The following is a 20,732-nucleotide window of genomic DNA, read 5'->3' on the forward strand; positions in this document are numbered from 1 at the left end:
GCTTTTGTTCTCTCACGGTAGTGTATTTCACACCGAGTGCACTGGAGAGCAGAAGGTAAACGTGGCACCTGACTCTGGGGGTGGGGCATGACCGATGGTGCTGCTGTCGCTGCTCACACGGAAGCCCAGACTCAGCGCCTCGGGGGCCAGTGTCCGCGGAGCGCCTCCTGCAACGTGTGCGGCCCGCCCGGCAGTCGGCATCTCCACGTTAGCTCCGGCTGGGCTCTGAGACACAGCTGGGGGCACAAAAGAAATTGACAATGAACAGAAAAATCCCCACGGGAAACGTATGTTAAAGACTCAATTTGCAGATGTTTGTAACTGATGGGCTAAAACCTACTGGCCATAAAGGAGCAATATGAAACTAGGCTTGTTTGTGATTAACAAAATAAGTAAAGACGAAAACTTAGAAACAGAAAGGGATGGCTTTGTAATCATCTCTGTCTAGCTAGGAGGGCATCCGTGTTACCGTGCAAGGCTTCGGCATCATTTGCCTTGTGGTTCTGTCTGTCTTCTTCTGAGGATGAAGAGGTTGTATTGGTACAGGATATGCACTTTCTTTTCAAAGCTGGAATGTTGTAACTCTTCAAGTATCTGCAAAAACAGAATTAGGTCATGCATGCCCGCCTGTCCCCTAACTCTGCCACTTCCCATTTCTGTGTGGGTACTTTGTGCTCTCTTCTTTGATGAGGTCTTCCCTGACCATCCCAGCCTCAATCACTGGCCTGTCGTATCTCTTTTACTGTGACCTTGAGTTGATCTCCAAATCTTGCCTCATTTAATTTTTATGATCAAGGTCTTGTCTTCTCAACCACACCATGGCTCCTTCAAAGAAGGGATCCATCTTCTAATTTTTTGCATCCCCTGAAATGTTCAATTTATTACAAACTATATGTAAGTAGGCACTCCATAAATATCTATTGACTTAGAGTGAAAAATCAAGACAACCAATATTAAAAATGATGTAAGGTGTGTGCTTACAATGGCGATGTATGCTTTTGGAAAAACAGACATGTTCTCAAAACTTGTGTCTCACACCTGATAACATTGTCAATGCAGTTTATTTGCTGATAGGATGGGCTATGCTGGTCTTCTCTCCAGTTTTCACAAGACTCTGTGGGCACGCTATTGTTTTTCAATGTCTGGATGGCAGATGAGGCCTTCTGTTCATCTGAAACATAACAAAAGGATACATAATTAGTAATATTATATGCCTAAGAACTTATCCAACACAATTAGATCAGGTCCTTTAGCATGTATACATTCAAGAGAATATTATGTAGCTATTAAAGATGAGCTCAGATCTAAAAAAATGCACCAATACAGAAAGATATCCATATGGAATGATTACATGAATGATTCCTTTTTTTACAAAAAAGGAATGAAACAAACGTTTCAGGCAAAGATTAATAATAAAACTATCAGGTGGAAGGCTGATGAGGACTTCATGATACTGAGCTGACACCACCTGCCAACTGACCGATGTTGGCATCACTGCGGGTGGGGTGACCAGACACCATGTGAAGCGCCAGGCACTGCCCTGTAGACCTGTGCCCAACAAGACTTTCTGCAGTGACAGAACTGCCCTTCATCTGTGCTGTCCAGCACGGTGGCCACCAACACCACAGGTAGCCATTAAGCACTTTGCAATGTGGCTACAGCAACTGAGGAACTGAATTTTAAGTTTTATTTATTTGTAACTAATTTGAATTTAGAGTGTGGCTAGTAGCTACCATACTGGATAGCAGGGGTACAGAGAGAAGACACAAGGCTTCAGGTTGGAACCCTGATGAACTTCAACCTCATGTGGAGAATGATGAGCCAAGAATGGAGACTAAAAAAGAAAGGTAAGGGAGAGCCCGCCAACATGGCATCACGGAAACCAAGCCGGGAAATGAGTTCCAGGAAAGAGGAACCAGTCACGTCAAACGCTGCTGAGAGGCTGACTTAGCTACCATTGTTGTTGTTAGTGAAGGTCATCTTAGCTGCCTGGAAGACGGCGCTCCATTTCCAGAGGGGATTACAGAAAAAGGCCTGCTTAACTGTCACTCATGAACTTTTAAACTTCAAAAAAATTATTTTAAGATTTTTTTTAAGTAATCTCTACACCCAATATGGGGCTTGAACTTATGACCCTGAGATCAAGAGTCGCACGCTCCACCCACCGAGCCAGCCAGGAGCTCCTATACTTGTAATTTCTAAATAATTTTAACCTTGAAGAGGGTTACAGCAATAGTAGAGTTCCTGTATACCTTCCACCCTGCTTCCACTAATGTAACATCTTACAGGACTATTAACAGAAGGAATGAAACTAGGAAATGCACAGTGCGCACAGCTACTGAACTACAGCCTATGTGGATGTCACCCGCCTCTCCGTGAAATGTCATTTTCTGCTCCAGGGTCCAACCCGGGGTCTCATGGTGATTTCAGTTGTCAGTGTCTGTCTTTCCTTGTCTTTCTCGATCTCAACTCTTGTGAGGCGTACAGGACAGGAATTCTGTGGGAATGCCCCTCAACTTGAGTTTCCCTGATGTTCCGTCATGATGAAGTTGAGGGTGCGCGTCTTGGGGAAGAGTCCTGCAGAGGTGCTATGCCCTTCTCAGTGCCTCAGCCAGGAGGACATGACCTTGACATGTTTACTGTTGGTGTGTCAGTCTTGATCACTGGTTAAGGTGCTGTCTGCCAGGTTTCCTCCACGTAAAGTTACTATTTTACATGTAATACATGATGTAATTTCAAAGGCACATTTTGAGGCCATGCAAATATCCTGTTTCTCTTACACTTTCACCTAGTGGTGAATGGACTTAACGCCACCAAACTGGACATTTAAAAATGCTTAAAAATTGGTTACATATATCCATTCACCTGTTGAGTGACACCTAGGTTGTTTCCAATTTTGGATGAGTACAAACGACGTGTGATAAACATACACAGACAAGTTTATGTGTGAATTTGAGTTTTTCTTTTGCTTGAGTAAATAAGAATGGAATTGCTGAGTCATACGGTAAGAGTATGTTTAATTTATAAGAAACTGCCAAACTTTTCTAAAGTGGCTGTACAATTCCACATTGCCTTCAGTACTGCCTGAGGGCTCTGGTTACTCCTCATTCTTGCCAGAACTTGGTATTGCCAGTATTTTTTTTTTTTCTTTTACTTTTAGCCATTCTAATGGGTGTGTGATGGTATCTCATGTGGTTTTAACTTCATAATGACTGAGACTGAGTGTCGTTTCCCATGTTATTTGCCATCTGTGTGTACTTCACTGGAAAAGTGTCAGATCTCTTGACCATTTTTTGAATGGATTATCTTATTATTGAATTTTGACAGTCTTTTACGTATTCTGGATATGAATTTTTTATTCTATCTATATTACAGACATTGTCTTTTCATTGTCTTACCAATGTCTTCCAAGGAGAAGTTTTTAATTTTGATAAAGTCCACCTCATCAATTTTTCTTTTTTTTTTTTTTTTTTACAGATCACACTTTTGATGTCATATCTAGTAACCTTTTTGCCAAACCCAAGATTACAAAGGTTTTCTCCTAAGTTTTCTTCTAGAAGTTTGTAGTTTTAAGTTTTATATTTAGGTCTATGACCAATTTTGAGTTAACTTTTGTTTAACGTGAGCTATGTGTTGAGGTTCATTTTTTACATATGTGGATGTCTCATTGTACGGTACCATTTTTTTTTGTTTTTTTGGAAAGTTTACCTATTATCCACTGACTTGATCTTGCACCTCAAAAACTGACTGTATTTGTGCAGGTCTGTTTTGGGACTCTCTAATTTGTCCACTGATCTTTTCACCAGTATCACACTGTGTTAATTATGGTGGCTTCACATCTAAGTCTTGAAATCAGATGGAGTGAGTCCTCCAACACTGTTACTCTTTTTCAAAATCGTTTTGGCTGTTTTAGTTTTTTTTTTCCCATAGAAAAAACTGCTGAGAGTTTACTTGGAATGACATTGAATGTACAGATCAAGCTGGGGAGAACTGACAACATCGTGTGTTCCAAACCATGAACCTGATGTATCTTTTCATTTACTTAGTACTTTTTATTTTAAAGTTTTTCTTTTATCAGTGTTTTGAAGTTTTCTGTATATGTATTGTTTCACATATTCTGTTGGATTTTTTATCTAAGAATTTCAGTTTTGGGTAGTTTAAAAAAAATTTCTGGTCCAAATGTTCCTTGTTAGTACACAGAACTTTAATTGATCTTACATACCGACCATGTATCTTGTAACCTTGCTAACATCAGTAGGAGCTTTTTTTGTAGATGCTTTAGAATTTTTCTATGTGGACAATCCTGTCATCTGTGAAGAGAGTTCTATTTCTTCCTTTCCAATCTATTATGCCTTTTATTTCTCTTGCCTATTGCACTGGGCACAGGACTTCCAGTCTGATGTTAAGACATGGTGAGTGGATACCCTTGACTTGTTCTCCAGGTGAGGGTGAAAGCATTCTCTTACCATCAAGCATAAACATTAGCTATTAGGTTTCTGTAGATGCCTTTTTTGTTAAGTTAATGAAATCCCTTTTCTACTTCTTATTTTTGAGCATTTATCATGTGTGGATGTTGAATTTTGTCACAGGCTTTTTCTCCATCTATTAAAATAACCTGTTGGGTTTGTCTTCTTTACTGTTAATATGGTGAATAAATGTGGCTAACTTTCATATACTGAACCAGCCTTGCATTCCTAGGATAAATCATACTTGGTTGTGATATATTTCCCTTTTTATGCTTTGCTGGATTTGATTTGATGATATATAATTGGGGATTTTACAAATACACTGACGCGGGATCCTGGCCTGTAGTTTCCTGGAACTGTCTTTATCTTGTTTCAGTATTAGGGTAATAACGGGCTCATAAAAGGAGTCTGGGAGTTTCCTTTCCAAACGTCCTCCTTCTATTTTCTTCTGTCTTCTATTTTCTGAAAAAGATTATGTAGAAACTGGCATTATTTCTTCCTTGAATGTTTGATAGAATTCTCCAGTAAAACCAGCTGGGCCTAAACTTTTCTTTTTGCAAGGTGTTTAACTTCAAATTCAGTATCTGTAATACACATAAGTCTATTCTAGCTACCTATTTCTTTTTCACTGAGTTCTGATAGGTTCTTTCTTTCAAGATATTAATAGACCAAAGTTTGGGAATAGAGTTGTTTGTAGTCTCTTTAACATCTGTGGGGTTTTTCATTCCCAATAGTGAGCATTTCTGTCTTCTTTTCTTGTTTGGTATAGCCAAAGGTTTTTAATTTTATTCTTACCAGTTTTTGATTTCATTAATTATCTCTTATTGAGGGGCGCCTGGGTGGCTCAGTCGTTAAGCGTCTGCCTTCGGCACAGGTCATGATCCCAGGGTCCTGGGATCAAGCCCCACATCGGGCTCTCTGCTCCGCAGGAAGCCTGCTTCTCCCTCTCCCACTCCCCCTGCTTGTGTTCCCTCTCTCGCTGTGTTTCTGTCAAATAAATAAAATCTTTAAAAAAAAAAAAAAATTATCTCTTATTGATTTCTGTTCTCAATTCCATCGATAATCCGGTTTTTATGATTTCTTTCCTTCTGCTTAGCTTGGATTTAATTTGCTTTTCTTGCTATTGTTTCCTAAGGAGGAAGCTTAGATTATTGATTTGAGACCTTTCTTCTTTTTCCCCTATAATCACTTAATGCTATAAATCTCCCTTTAAGCACTGCTTTAGCTGCATTCCACGATTTTTTTGTTGTTTTTCAATTCATTCAGTTCAAAATGTTTTTACTGCTCTTAAGGCCTTGACCTGTGGGTCATTCAGAGGTGTGTTCTTTAATTTCCCAACATTTGTGAATTTTCTAGATAAGCCTTCCTGTTACTGATTCCTAGTTTAATCCATTAGGTCAGAGAATATATTTGTTATGATTTATATTTTTAAAACACTGATAGGGGCGCCTGGGTGGCTCAGTTGGTTAAGCAACTGCCTTCGGCTCAGGTCATGATTCTGGAGTCCCGGGATCGAGTCCCACATCGGGCTCCCTGCTCAGCAGGGGGTCTGCTTCTCCCTCTGACCCTTCCCCTCTCATGCTCTCTGTCTCCCATTCTCTCTCTCAGATAAATAAATAAAATCTTTAAAAAAAATAAAAAAAAATAAAAAATAAAATAAAAATAAAACACTGATAAGGCTTGCATTATGGCCCAGAATAAGGTCTATCTTAATGAATAGTCCATGTGCCCTTGAGAAAAATAAGCATCATGTTGTTGTTGATTGGAGTGTTCCATCAATGTCCATTAGGCCAATTTTGTTGACAGTGCTGTTCAGGTCTTCTACATCTTTGCTGATTTTCTGTCTACTTGTTTTATCAATTACACAGAGAGGTGTGTTACAGTCTCTAACTACCACTGCAGATTTATTTCTCAAAGTCTTTATCAGTGTTTACTTCATGTATTTTGAAGCTCTGATGTTAGGTGTATAACCTTTTAGGACTGTTACCTGCTCTCAGAGAATCAACCCCTCTGTTGTCATGCAATATCCCTCTGAAACCCTGGTAATGTTCCTTGTCCTAAAGTCTACACTACCTGATATTAATACAGCTTTTCAGCTTTCTTTGGATCCCTGTTAGCATGCATATCTTTTCTAACCTTTTGCTCTTAACCTATGTTTTTATTTGCAAAATGGGTTCCTGTAGATACTATGCAGCTGCTTATCTTTTTTCATCCAACTGATAATGTCAGTCTTCCAGCTGGTACACTGAGAACATTCACATTTAATGTGATTACGGAAACAGCTGAATTAAAAGTATGCAACTTTGCTAGCTGTTTTCCATTTATTCCATCTGGGTTTTTGTTTCTTTTCTGATTCATTTTGCATTAAATGTTTTAAATTCCGCTTTGTCTCCTCTACTAACATTATTTATATTTCTTTAAAAACGAATTCTAATAATTGTTCTAAAGTTCACAACATATACCTTTAAGGAATCAGTTTCTACCCTCAAATAACATATTGCTTCTGGTGTAAGGACTCCATAGCAGCACATTCCCAGTGCCTCTCCTGATCCTTTATAGTATTTTTACATAGGTCATAAATGCAGGAGAGTATTTCTGCTTTAGTCAGTTACCTTCTAGGGCAATCAAAAATAAGTAAAAAATAAAATTTCTTCATTGTTTCCAATGCTTTTCATTTCTTTGTGTCGATTCAAGTTTTACATCTGGTACCATATTCCTTCCACCTTTAGAAATTCCCTTAGTGTTTCTCATAGAATGGATCTGCTGGCAATATACAGCCTCCCCCCCCCCCCCCCCCGCCATTTTTGTTTGAGAACTCTTTAGATCTCCTTCATTTCTGAAAGACACTTTCCACTAGGTAGAGAATTCTGGGCTAAAAGCTTTAGTTTTCCTCTGAAGACATTTAACCTAACTAATTTGTTGGCCAGGACTGAGATCTGTTGTTGCTATGGTTTCACTCAATGTATCACAGCTTTCAAATTCCTCTAATGACACTTTGTGCTTACATGGTGGCTGGTGGCTAGAGAGCTTTGGGTTTTTGCCAATATTTGCTCCACTTGCAGCCTATGATCTTCCCTTTGCACTATGCCTCGGAGGCCTGTCTCTTGCGAGTTACTGTTCTGTCAGCCGGTGCACCAGTATCCGGGGCTTGATCTCACGTCTCCCTGCAAGCATGTGTCCCTCTTAGATTTTAGGCCTGTTGGCTGCCCTGGAGCCTCAGCACTCTGATGGGTTCAAGAAAGCTCACGAACTCACTGCCATATAGCTTTTTTCCTTGTCAGTTTGGAATGATGCTCTTTCCAGCTCTCCCTGAGCACAAACCAAAGCTTGCTCACGCTGAATGAGTTCAGTTCACGGATCAATGTTTCTCCCTCAGGTGCTGACACTCTAGAAGTGGAAAAGTCCATTTTCCCCAAGTTCCCCAACTGCTTCTGGCAGCTGGCATCAGTATGTGTAGCTGATGAAGGGGCTTTATATCTTCATTACTCCTTGCCTTTCCATATTAACTTCTAAAATTTCCCTTCTTGTTCTATTTCAAAGCCAAACCTGCCCTCATAAAAAAGGTAAAAATATAAACTTAAAACCTTATGTTCTTCTTGGCTCTGACACCCTGTATATAAAACACGTATACAATGATTATTTAGTATTTTCCTTCTGAGTGGTGCTATTTCTAATATTTAAATTACAACATTTTTAAGTTGCATACTTGTTTCTCTTGAGTAAAGAGTAATAAAGATATTTTACTAGCTCTTTGAACTTGTAGGTCTTAAAATGCTAATAAAATCAAGATGCCCAAGTAACAATAGTTCCCCCCAAGCAATATTAAACGGCAGATTTTCCCTCGCCCCCAAAAGTCACATCCTATGTGTGTTAGAGTCAAATACAGCACATAGCTAAGTAGGAGAATAATATCAGTTTCTAGAATAGCATCATAAATACACAGAATTAGTTATAGCTTAAATTTTGTAAAATGGTGAATGATGGAATATTGATGTCTGCTTAAAAACACAGCCTTCAAACCATGGTACTGATAGCATTTCCAGACCAATGGTAGATGATAAGAAATGGAAAAAAACAGAAGGTGAGAAACAATCTGTACTCTGACAAGAAATACAGAGGTCAGGACATAAAATCGTGGCCCTAACGTGAGGTCCTAGGCCCAAGCAGCAGTGAGCAGCACAAAGTGGACAAAAAGACAAAAAAGAAAACATTTAGAAACTTCAGGCTTCAAATCCCCCTAAAGAAGTTCCAATGCCAGGACACAGGACAAGGATATACAGCAAGGAAGATACTCAAATAAATTCTTTTGCAGAGAGAGAATCTGATAGGTTCAAGGGACAAAAAAGGTGTTGTTTCTATCTTGTGCCCTTGCATCTATGGCCAAAGAGACAAGCAGAATATTAAACCTCCTGCGAAGGAGACAAGAAAAACTCAAGGGCTGGACACGCTCTATCCAGAGGGCAGCCTAGAGGCTCCCCATGATATCATCTGTAGGAGCAGCAGGTGGATGTTTTTGTTTTGTAAATTATGGCAAGCCCTGGAAAATATAGCTAGTATTTTTAAAAAATGTTGATTGACCTTAGAGAAGAAATTTCACCCTACTGTGTAAAATACCCACATTTGACAATGATAGAGACCATTAACAGCATTCAGGGGACCAAACTGATAAAGACTTCCAAAGTTACACTAACGTTCAGGAAAACAGATGAAGGGAAAGCTAGCTAAACTAAAGCGTTACTATAATTTGATCTCTACATTATAAATCTTTCTTTTGCTATATAAGGCCAGTAGGCTGACTTTTCTAAAAACGTCAATTATCATGAGTGATCCAATTCCTTTGGAATGCTCCTTACCTCGTATCTGAGAAAAGTAAACATGTATCAAAAAAAAAAAGTCCCCAGTTTTTCCTTCAATTTAGGTCATAAATATCCTTCATTTGTTCTAAATGACAAGAAGGGATTATTATGAGACGCACTCTACAATTAACTCTTTCTGTTGACAGATGCCTCATGTGGGAGAATCTATGAATCTGTTGGTATCATCAAAAACATTAATTGTGCAGTGGAAATATACAGAAATTACACTCTAATGCCGTTTAGCTTTCAGAGCAGTATTCGCGGCTACCATTAGCATTATTTCAATCACCACCTGGGCAGGTCACTGTGCGAGGCGGCAGCACCGGGCGCGGCTCTGTGCTCGCACGCAGCACGCCCGCGCAGGAGAGGGCGGACCCGCGCGCGGAGGTCGGGGGCGGCCCCGCTGACTCACCGCCGAGCCGTCCCGCGCGCGTCCCCGTCACTCGCTCACCTGGTGACTTGGCCATTGACTCAGTGTAGAGCTGCTGACCTAGATTCTTCATTTCGTTCACACTGCCACAGACCTGCTGCCAAGTCAGCTGAGGGAAAAGAACGACGGAATGTGTTTCAAAAATCAGAAAATTAAAAGATAAACAATACACACATTAAAAGATAAAGTACGTTTAACCCCTGGTTCTCTGAAGACATGACTAAAGGCCCAGTAACAACGTTCATCGCTTCCCCCCCGGGCCGCAGCACGCCGGTACAGAGGCGACTTTCCGTAAGTCTGTCCACAGGCCGGTAACTGTGAGAAAGCACACGATGAACCCAAATGCCACCTTGCGAAGGTGCTGTGTTCTTTTCACAGGCATTTTTCCAACCCCAAACGGACTAGGACGTCTGCTCATCAAACACGGTGCCAGCGGGTCAAGGACACACAACAGGCTGAGGCGCGGAAGTGGTGCTGACCCGTCTCACCCCACGAGGCAGGGACGCAAAGGACGCCGCCGGCACGCACGCACGCACGCCCGCCCGCCCGCCCGCACGACGCCGCTCACGTACCGCTTCCCCGCGCGCCGCGTCGGCGCGGGCTCCGCTGGACTCACTGGACGACGGGAGGCTGAGGCGCGGCTCCTGCGAGTCGCTGCTGCCCAGGCTTCCGTAGCCGCTGGAGGCGCTCCCGTGAACCGGCTGAGGGAAGAAGGAGGCGCCGCTGAAGGAAGGAGGAGGTCCGGGGCCGCGGCCGCAGGGAGAGCCAGAGCGTCCACCTCAGACTTCACGCCAGCACGGACCTCCCTGCACCCCTAAGTCGGGCGCGTGAAGGCCGACGCTTTTAACTCGGCTGCGGACAGAGGGCCTTCCTCTCTCCCTTCAGCCGTTCTCCAGGGCAGGGCCTCGTTTTCTAGGCCAGGCGGGCGTTTCTAGAACAACGGATTTTTAGAAAGCCACATACCAGATGGAACAAAATATGGAAATAAACTCTAGCTCTTTATGCAGAGTTGAGAACAGACAGAAGAAATTAAATATACACCATGCTTCGTGCCGTGAACTTCACCCGTGAACCCTAGAGATTCTCTGGAAGACCGTGTGGAAGCCCCGGGGCTCACGGTCTCTCGGGGACACCATCCGTAAACGCTTTTCTGGTTTAGTCACGGGATCTCCACAGGAATCATCGTTGGCGTTTGTTTTCAGCAGGTAGTCTCCGCCACGTCTGCCTTGTAGTAACCAGATCCGGAGACCTGCCCTCCCTCTGTCCCCACCTTTAAAACTGGGATTGTTTTTTAAAATACTGAAGCCAAAAGCCAGAGGCTGAGCACACGGTAGCGTCCGGAATACACCAAGGATGCGCTCATTTAGAAACAGCTTCCCTGTCTCACCTGCTGACTAGCTTTGCTCTCTTGGAACGGGATCTTACAAGAATGTTCTGTGCATTTCACTCAGGAAAAGGAAAACAAGATGAATAAAACTGAATTTAAAAACAAAAACGGGGGGGCGCCTGGGTGGCTCAGTCGTTGGGTGACTGCCTTCGGCTCAGGTCATGATCCCAGGGTCCTGGGATCGAGCCCCGCATCGGGCTCCCTGCTCTGCCCACTCCCCCTGCTTGTGTTCCCTCTCTCGCTGTGTCTCTCTCTGTCAAATAAATAAATAAAATCTTTTAAAAAAAATAAAAAATAAATAAAAACAAAAACAGGAAGACAAAAATTCCTGGAACGCAGAGGGCAAAGATTTCTCTCCTCGCGGTGTATTTTTGTGAGGTGACTTCACTAAGATCGACTGTTAAAATAAAACATGATTATGGAAATTTTGTGTTTGCTTTTTAAAATCTCACTTTACCTGTAAGAGAAGTTTGTGAATTTGTTCTTGTAATTCTGTTATGTCTTTGTCATTACTGTTCGTCTTTCTTTTTCTGGTAGCAAAAACATCCTCATTCAGTGGACTCCTACAAAGTGCCAAGTGCAAGATGGAGTCAGGCAATTCAAAATTTACAATAAAGTCTAAAGTGATTTTTAAACAGAATGTTCAAATAATAAATCTATACTTCTACAGAGCAACTCTTTGACTTCAAATAGAAAATATAAAGCTAAATCCCATCTGTGGAGGCAGAAAAAATACTAAGACATTAAGAAGCTTCTTTGGATCGTCTAGAGCTCTAGTCTTTCAACATCTGTGTCAGCACTGTTTTTGTAGAAATCTAAAATCAGTGACGAGTAACCTCCTTAGCTACCAAAATATCTTCAACAACCACTGGTCTCAACATTTAACATTAACTGAGTAACCTATTGTAGAAATTTTAAGACCCTAGGTCCGCCAAACAACATTTAATGTTTAATGTACCTAATCGCTTCAGCAACCCAACTATTGGTGAAAATGTGGCTGTCACAACCTGCAGTCTTGTTTACACTAGAGTGTTTCAAAACTACCACCTGAACACAGTGAGAGGCAGATGTGCCAGCTAGAAAACATCACAAAGAAGAGAAGGAAATGATGTTCATTTAGAACCTTCTATGTGACAGGAACCATGCTGCTTTTATAACATACAGCAAGAAGAACATTTTTAAAATCCTTACAATGTGCCAGACACCGTCCCAAGTGCTCTAGCAAGTATTACCTCCTTCACCGGAGTTGAAAACTTCTCAAAGTCACCTAGCTGGTAAAGTCTAAGCAGGTATTCATGAAGGGACCAGAGTCTAGGTTTCGGGGTGCACTTTTGGCACCACAGTGTATTGCCTCTCAGCACCTCAGTAACTCAAGTACTATTAACGTGATACACTGATCAGATGTGTCATCTCCTGAGTCCTCCCAACCCTGCGAAGCAGGAATCATCGTGATGCCAGAGAGGTTGGGTTACTTGCTGACTCTCATACCTGAGAAGCAGCAGTCAGGGTTTGAATCTACATGCCTGACTCCAAAGCCAGTGCCTTCCCTTTTCCATTCTGCCATCCTGCTGTTTCTCACAACTTAAACACACAACCCAATTCCCTAAAAACATACTTTCCCAAAGAAACAATTATCAAAAAAACCCACAGGATATTAGCAGTGTCATAAAAGTAGTCAGGAAGAGCTCTGCCTCTGGAGACCACTTCCCTCTCTGTGCAGACCCCCGTGGCAATGTCGTCTCCCTCAGCGGGCAGACCGTGGGTGGTGCCCTCTGACAGCTGTCAGCACGGCCTGGGGCATGTGGAACGTACACGGCAAACCGTGCCTGAGTGCACCGCCTGGCACACTGTGCGCGGCGCCCCCTTGGCCCATCTAATGCCCGTGCCCCCCTGCTTCCCACTGGCATGGGAGCTCTGTGGGGTCAGGCTCTCTGCCCTGCTGTGTTCACCTCTCTGGTACCTCCAACAGGCACATACAAGAATGAATCCATCAGGGAAGGAGCAGTCTGGGGGTAAGGTACATCTGACCCGTGATAAATACGTCCACGCACTATGAGCTTGAATACCTTCCAGAAACGTTTGGGTCTGTCTGTCAAATGAAATTCTGGAACAGAAATAGAACCAACTGCTTTGTGTTGTGAGGTCTGTGAAACTTTCTACAAAGCCAGGTTGTGTCTTTAGTCAGTAATCATGTAACTCGAGATGATGAACGTGCCGGCTGTGGAGACGCAGCCTTGACCAGAAAGCGGCAAATGCCGTGCAGCGCTAGGCGACTGGCTATGGAAGGACGCTGCTCGAGGAGTCAGGGAGAAAACCTGGTTCTTGTCTCCACTTCCCCACCTCCTCCTCAAGGGACCTCTGCGAAAGTTACTCTTTCGCCGAGTATATGGATATTATCTGTAGGATCACCTGCCTGCCCACAGAGAGGTGGCTAGGTTCCCAGCTGAACACCCTCCCTGTCCCCCCTCACTGTTCCCATTTCAACCTCACACTTGCCAAAACTCCACTCACACGTGCCATTTCTAGGTCCTGGCTCTCCCACTGCACTGTGGGCCCCAGGACAGTGGAGACGCTGTCTGTGTGGTCTACCATCTTAGTCTCAGGGTCTAGCACAATGCCCGGCACAGCAGGTGACCCAGAAGTCCTCGTTAAAACAGTTGTATAAACATAATGGATGATTATTTTACAAGAGTGATAAACACTTACTAGACTCTAAGTTTTTCCTTCACATCATCCTGGAAATTGAGATGCAAATGCTGGTATAATTTATAATTTTTTTTTTAAACTGCAAACACTGTGAGTACTTATCAGTTAATTTCATACGTTATATAATCAAACTGAAAGGACACCTGAAAGCATCTAGGACATGGCTCTGGCACTGACAGGGAAGGCACGCAGACCGATGGACAGACACCCAGAGGGACACCTCATGAGAGCAATCATACTTGCTCTGGGGTTTCCTATAGTCATACTAAGGAACCACCTGATTTGATTTTCATTTCCCCACAGATTTCCCTACTGGGAAAAAAAAGTCCTTTCTGACCAACATGAATAACATTGAATTGGCAGTCATATTTCTTATCCTACTTATTACATTAGTTTTCTAGCACAAATTGGTCTCTTGAGTTAAGGCAGCATGGAGCCCATTTCTCCCATTAGGGTTCCAGACCTGCTCTGCTGAGAGGCCAAACCCCAGAGCACAAAGACATAGGAGGACCTTGGGACCGTTTCTCACCATGGCTACGTATCCTCTATTATAGTATTAAAACATGACAAAAGAAGTCTTACTGGTAGACCTACTGTTCTCAGTTTTACACTTATGTGCACAAAACTGTAAAACAAAACACAAAAGACATAATGTCTCAATCTCAGCATGATCCTAAAGAGTTAAGTAAAATTTCCATGCTAAAAAAAAAAAAACCAAAACGTTACCACAGGGGAACCTACAGCCCAGCTGAGAAACCTACAGGTCAATTTTAAATTTTAAACCAAAAAGTCAAGGGACTGGGAGTATTTTAGGCTACAAGAGTAGCAGGCCAGGTTGTTCCAGATTCATTTCACGAGGTTCTGTTACATGGACGGTAGCAGTAATCAAACAGGCTAGAGTCAGCCGTGTTGGCAGGAAAATAACAGCTAAAGCATCTAATTTTTAAAAATAAAGATTTGATACAATGGACATCAATAAGTGGAATTTGACAGCAGAAGCTGATATAAAAAGTTTTACGTGGTCACTAAAGAGAACTTTAAAATTCAGAAAAGACAAAAAAAAACAAACAAAACCAAAACAAACCAACCCTCATCCCATTACCCTACACATAGCCAAAATTTGTATTTTATTTCCTTTCTTCTTCTTTTTCCTACTTCACAGTGTTTGCTGTCATCTGAACACATTTATATTCATATGGTATAAACAATTTTGTATGCTGCTTTTTAAATCGATATATATCAATTTCTCATGTTATATAATCTTTGCAAAAATTTCCTTTGACCAATAATACAACATGTCAAACAAATAGTCTAGAACTTACTTAATGATCAACATATAAGCTACTCTAAGCCAGCCATTATGATTGAACAATGGTGAAAATGTGTCTTTTCTTTATAAAGCTCTTCTGTATTTAGGCCTATTTCCTTAGACTGTTTCCATAAGGGAATCATGAGGTCAAAGAGGTAGAAATCTTTCAAGGTTCTTGACATACACTGCAAAACTGTCTTCCAAAAGCACTTAAAAAAAAAAAAAATCTGTGCTTTATTTGGTTTATGTATCAATTGAGTCAAAGGGAGTCAGTAGGTGGAAGAATACTATTTGGTAAAAACATTCTTCTAAAATCATGAACACTGACTGACTTACGTTCGAACTTTATGCCGACCAATGATGAACGATACCTTCCGGCTCCATGGGTTCACAAAGCTGGACCAGCTGGAGTCCAAGATGATGTAATCTCCATTTTGAGTACAAAATCGAATGGGTGAGTGCTCAAAGGGAGGGTGGCCTGCATACTTCAAGACTATGTAAGATAATACGACGAGATTAGAATTTATTTAATGCAGATACTTACTGCAGATGTCTTTTTCTAAGCGTTTATTGGTAAGTTTTTCAGATGTCAAAATAGAAAAAAAAATTGTTTTAGCAGCTTCAACACAGTGCTCACCTGTTAAAGGTTGAGCTCTAGTGATTAAGAGCTTATGAGAAGATCTAACAAGAAATGAAATGGAGAATTAGAGCGGATGAGTGGTTACACAAAAACTTCCTCCTATAAAGAAGCAGGTCCTTACCTTTTTGGTGTACAGCAAGCATGAGAGAACGATCTTCTGGGTGCAGATACGCTAAGACAGACGTTCCCATCAGATCCTGAGGTAGGTAACCCAGCAGAGGCACCGCTCTGGGGTAGAGACACAGCACAGACAGCACGTTACATGCAACAAGTAATTTTCAGACTTTATACACTTTAAACAATACTTTTTTACTTAATTCTAAATATGAAAAAAAAAAAAGGTATGCAAAAGATGTCATTCCAGCATTTATAAAAGGAGCAAACCACCTCAGTGCCTACACCATGGGGAAATGGTTCCATAATCTAAGAAATGCTGGGCATTGGACATGTGTCAAAGTCGCCTATGGAACTTGCTAGAAAATGATTCACAGGCTCACCACAGGCTAACTAAATCAGGGTTTCTGGGGTAAGACCAGGAATCTGTATTTTTAGCAAGTTCCTCAGGGGTCTCTGATTGCCTCCCCTTCCCCATTTAAAAAGTTTACAAAGATCATATCATAACGCAGAAGAATGTTTATGGTGTTAAGTTAATAAAGCAGGCTACAAATTTATCCAGCACGATTAAAACCACACAGAAACAGTGTCTCCCATAAGGTAATAACAAATAGACACCAGGAACACAAAGACATGTGCAGGATGAAGCTTTAGGGAAAGCCATGAATGCAGAACCTTAAGGATGACTTGGAAAGAACTGACTCCATAAATGTTTTCTGTGTGTACAAATTCACAAACATTTTCTAATGCAATAAATTTTAAGCCATTACCATGGTATCTGCAGCTAAATGTTCTTACTCTCTACAGACTCCATGATACAAAGTATTTCACCAATTACTGTTTAGATTCAGGGTATCCATTATAAAATAAACCTATTTTCAGATGTTAAGATTTTTTAAAAATCAAAATTAAGAGCTATCATAACTGTGCCAGCCGTTTTGACTTTGTTGTTTTACAATTACGTGCGCCATGGTGCACTGAGCCCCAGATTTCCAGATTTCACAAATAAATTTCAAAAATAAACGGGGGAGAAACAGAGGGTACTCATGAGGGGATAACAATGTTTATTTTTCCAAATAAAAGTATTAAAAAACAACAATAAGCAATGACTACTACCTATATCACTATTCTTTAAGAGCACTTTAATACCAAAAAAAAGTGGAAAAGACGTAAGTTCAAAATGACTGATGATGTTTTAAATTAAGTAAACGTAGCTTTACCAAAAAAAAAACAAAAAACAAAAAAAACTGTTCTTTTTTTCCTTTTGTTTCTCTCCCTCATTTCAGACTCATAAACATTTCATCAAAAGGTGTTTAGCAAAGCACTTGTCTGGTGGAAATCATGCTTGCACAGGAGCTCGAGGCCAGAGTTAGAGTTTTGGTCTCCTTTAGAGGACAATCACGTACCATGTCCAGGTTCACTGTTCTCTTGTGTAACGTGGAACAATAATTCCTGACTTACCTAAAGCAGACTACTGTGAAATCAAATATAACTTGTAAACTGTAGACGTATAATATGCAAGATACTTATATTAAAACATAAACTTCAAGCTAAGAAATCAAAGGGGCAAATGGATAGGTGTCCATTTCATAATGGAGAGGTATGTAAACATAATGTAAATGTTCTCATATTTCTATCTATTTTCAGAAACAAAATTTCTTTCAGGCTTAAAGAAGCACTTACCTTTCATCTATTTCAAGAAAGACACAGCCTGGGGTGTGTGTTGTGGTAAAAATTCTTTTATCCACCGGGATTCGAGGAGCTATGAAAAACAGAAAGACTCACCTAAAGGCAAATCCACTTAACTGAGCACTTACATTAAAGAGAGAACAATATCTCTGTATGAAATGGAAGAAATCTCACTTAGGGCCCTGGCCTTCAAGAAGCCAAGGCTACGGTTAAATTATAATACTTGTCATTATTAACTACATTTCGAGTAGGTCAAAATGCGATGCCTACCGAAGTTAATTTTAAATAGAGTTTGTGTGCACGGAAAGCTTACTCATCACAATCCCACAGTCAAAGCTGGAGGAAATGAAAGGTCAGGCCCAGCAAGCCTGCTGGTATTTGGTGGCGGTGTACAACTAAGTACATTGGATTTGGCGTCAGTTATGACGCGGATATTTTAAATCTGTGTCAGAAAACAGGTACGGTGAGTTCGACCGTAGCTCACTTTGAAAACGCAGTGATTTGAAATCATGCACAGTTTCATCTGCAAGAAATGAGAGGTGAAGGGAGTCCCCCAAGAATACACATACACACGCACACACCTCATCTAGGGCTACCTCTGTGCGCCGCGTGTTTTACAGGAGACACGCCCGTCCACACCTGACTTCAGACGGCCCCCCTTCCACCCTCACAGTTAACTGCGGAGGAGCAGGCCCACCACCAGCCACGTCCGGGAGCCCCTGCGAGGCTTCTCCAAGGTGAGGCGCCCAGGCACCGTAGCATCTGTGTATTTCTTCACAGTTAACATGTGTAAAGCTGTGTTATTGTTTTTATTAGATTCCTGGCCCATTGTTAACGAGTGGTTAAGTTTTTGAGTGTTGTGCCCCTAAACACATTTTTCCCTTAAGCCCTGTGGTTTTGTGTGTGTGTGTGTTTTGGTGTGGGGTTTTTTTGTTGTTTTTTTGCATAGGATGGTAATTTTTAGGAAAGCACATGTCAGATTACAGCAGAACTGACTTTAATTTCAAATAACAAATGAAAGCTGCTTGTGTATTAACCCATGAATTTGGAAATGTAGTCCTGCCACCAGAGGATAGAAACTACAGTTTTCACTTAAGGGCTTTCTGGACATGTAAAAAATATAAATTCATTCTTGTGACCTCACTGTGCAACAATTTTCATGCTCTCTCTCTCTTTTTTTTTAAAGATTTATTTATTGAGAGAGAGTGCGTGTGTAGGGGGAGAGGCAGATGGAGGGAATCTCAAGCAGACTCCCCGCTGGGCATGGAGCCCGACTCGGGGCTTGATCCCACAACTGGTAAGATCATGACCTGAGCTGAAACCAATGGTCAGGTGCTTAACCAACTGAGCCACCGAGGCGCCCCCAAGTTCCATGTTCTTGTTTCACACAGGGCAGAAGCCAAAGGCCACGTGATAGGCACCGGTAGAGAATGGATCAGAGGACCAGGTATTGGTGGCCAAGTTTGTGCTTAGACCCTTAGGGCTGCGCCGACCTTGAAGGAGACAACCACCAAGAAGTCAGGGTCAGGAAACATCAGGGCAGATCAGCTCTAAATGCCCAAGAGTTCAGCGCCAACATGAAGCCTCCAGCACTCTTTTCTGGTTCTGTGACTGCCGTAAACAGGCTTTCACATCTTCCTACCTGAGGTGCTGTCAGGTTACGTTTGATCTGAAAGCAGACACTCCTGACTTACCTTCATAACCGGAGTGAATCTTCTCCACCAGGGTGAGACAGCAGGGCTCAGATTCCGGCTGGGTAGAGCTATGTACGTGCATCAAATACGGGATAATCCGGAATGGGTAGTAATGCTTTTCTTGCTCTGTGTCTTGGCCTCCCCTGAAAAGCACAGAAAGGAGAGTAACCAGTCCTGATGCATTCAGGCGCCCAACGTGAAGCAAGGCCAGGAGAGACGCCTTCTTGGTGATTTCCGAGAGAGACCTATCCAAATCTAAAAAGTTTAAACGTGTTTATTTTAAAAAGAAATGTTAGTTTACATGTTTGATACCCAAGGATAATTACACTCATTCATTATTCAATGAAAAAAAGGTTTTATGGAGAACCAGTTTAGTGTGTTAAAAATGGAACTAGCCATCCTATGACTTTTCTTTTCACCCAAACCATAACTTCCCAATGTGACTTCCCTACCTGTCTTACCTCACGCGTCTAAACCAAGTACCACGTGACAGAAATCAGGGTTCCCTGTGATCATGCCCCCCGAAGCCAACTCTCCACCATCCCTACCTATACTCTCTCAGGGGACTGACTTAGTCTCATAGCGTCAGCTACTACCTGGATGGGCAGAGGGCCCTGTGCATGGGGAAGCGCTCCTTACATGCCTGCCTGAGCAGGAGAGCAGGGCTAGAACCTGCTCGGCGAGCCCCAGCCCCGGCTGTGGGGCACCTCCCTGGGCAGGGGCGGCTCAACTCCCAGGCTTTCACCCTGTTTTAGAGCTCCAGCTGCCCGGAGGACATTTCTCCTTGGATACACCATGGTCCCCTGAGTGTCAACGTGCGCACAACCGAATCCATACTCCCCCGTTTCTACGAGTCACACCTTGCCTCTCCCACCATTGTTCGAAGTGATGTCAGGTGGTCTTTAGCTGCCTAGAAGCTCCACGTCCATGTCCACGTGCCCTGGCGCTCCCACCCCCACCTCGCTTCCTTGCCTCTCTGCAGACTCTGGCGCCTCCACTCTCAACCGTGACCCCACTTCTGCCACTGAGACAAGACAGCGGCCTGACACTGACCCTGACCCACAGCTGTGCTGTGTCTCCCACTCCCTCCTGTTTCTGTGCACGCGTCTCCCAGGCTCATCCCGTCCCCGGCTTCTCCATGTCCTGTCCGTGCTGACGACCCGAGTACCTGTCTCTAGCACCTGTCTCTACCTTCTCCCTGAACTCCAGACCCACGTACCAATGCCGAGTCAACCCTGCAAGTTAGATTTCCAACAGATAGGGCAAATCAACTTGTCTAAAACCAGGCGCCGGACTCTTCCCCTCCTCGCTCCAGGAGGCGGCTCTCCTGGTTTCCTTTGCCCCCAGTAAAGGGCCACTGGAGTCAGGGACCCTCGTGTCACCTTCGCCGAATCCTTTATTTCACACCCAAAACTAGTCCATTAATGAACTCCGATAACTC

The 20,732-nt window shown here is 42.4% G+C and overlaps 1 protein-coding gene across 11 annotated transcripts in view; it reads right to left on the minus strand.

Annotated features, from left to right (window-relative positions):
- Window positions 1–20,732, minus strand: part of PER3 (period circadian regulator 3) — a 58,966-nt gene that overhangs the window by 27,886 nt on the left and 10,348 nt on the right. For all 11 annotated transcript variants that reach the window (XM_036064539.2, XM_078073835.1, XM_036064543.2 and 8 more), the window contains 10 exons: window positions 19,292–19,434; window positions 17,592–17,670; window positions 15,916–16,022; window positions 15,491–15,647; window positions 11,597–11,702; window positions 10,325–10,453; window positions 9,774–9,861; window positions 1,039–1,171; window positions 470–594; window positions 69–236 (listed from right to left, as the gene is read on the minus strand). In XM_036064539.2, the coding sequence (XP_035920432.2) occupies window positions 69–236; window positions 470–594; window positions 1,039–1,171; window positions 9,774–9,861; window positions 10,325–10,453; window positions 11,597–11,702; window positions 15,491–15,647; window positions 15,916–16,022; window positions 17,592–17,670; window positions 19,292–19,434 (1,235 nt within the window). The remainder of the gene's footprint in view (window positions 1–68; window positions 237–469; window positions 595–1,038; window positions 1,172–9,773; window positions 9,862–10,324; window positions 10,454–11,596; window positions 11,703–15,490; window positions 15,648–15,915; window positions 16,023–17,591; window positions 17,671–19,291; window positions 19,435–20,732) is intronic.

The sequence above is a fragment of the Halichoerus grypus genome, chromosome 5, assembly GCF_964656455.1.
Source record: "Halichoerus grypus chromosome 5, mHalGry1.hap1.1, whole genome shotgun sequence".
NCBI lineage: Eukaryota > Metazoa > Chordata > Mammalia > Carnivora > Phocidae > Halichoerus > Halichoerus grypus.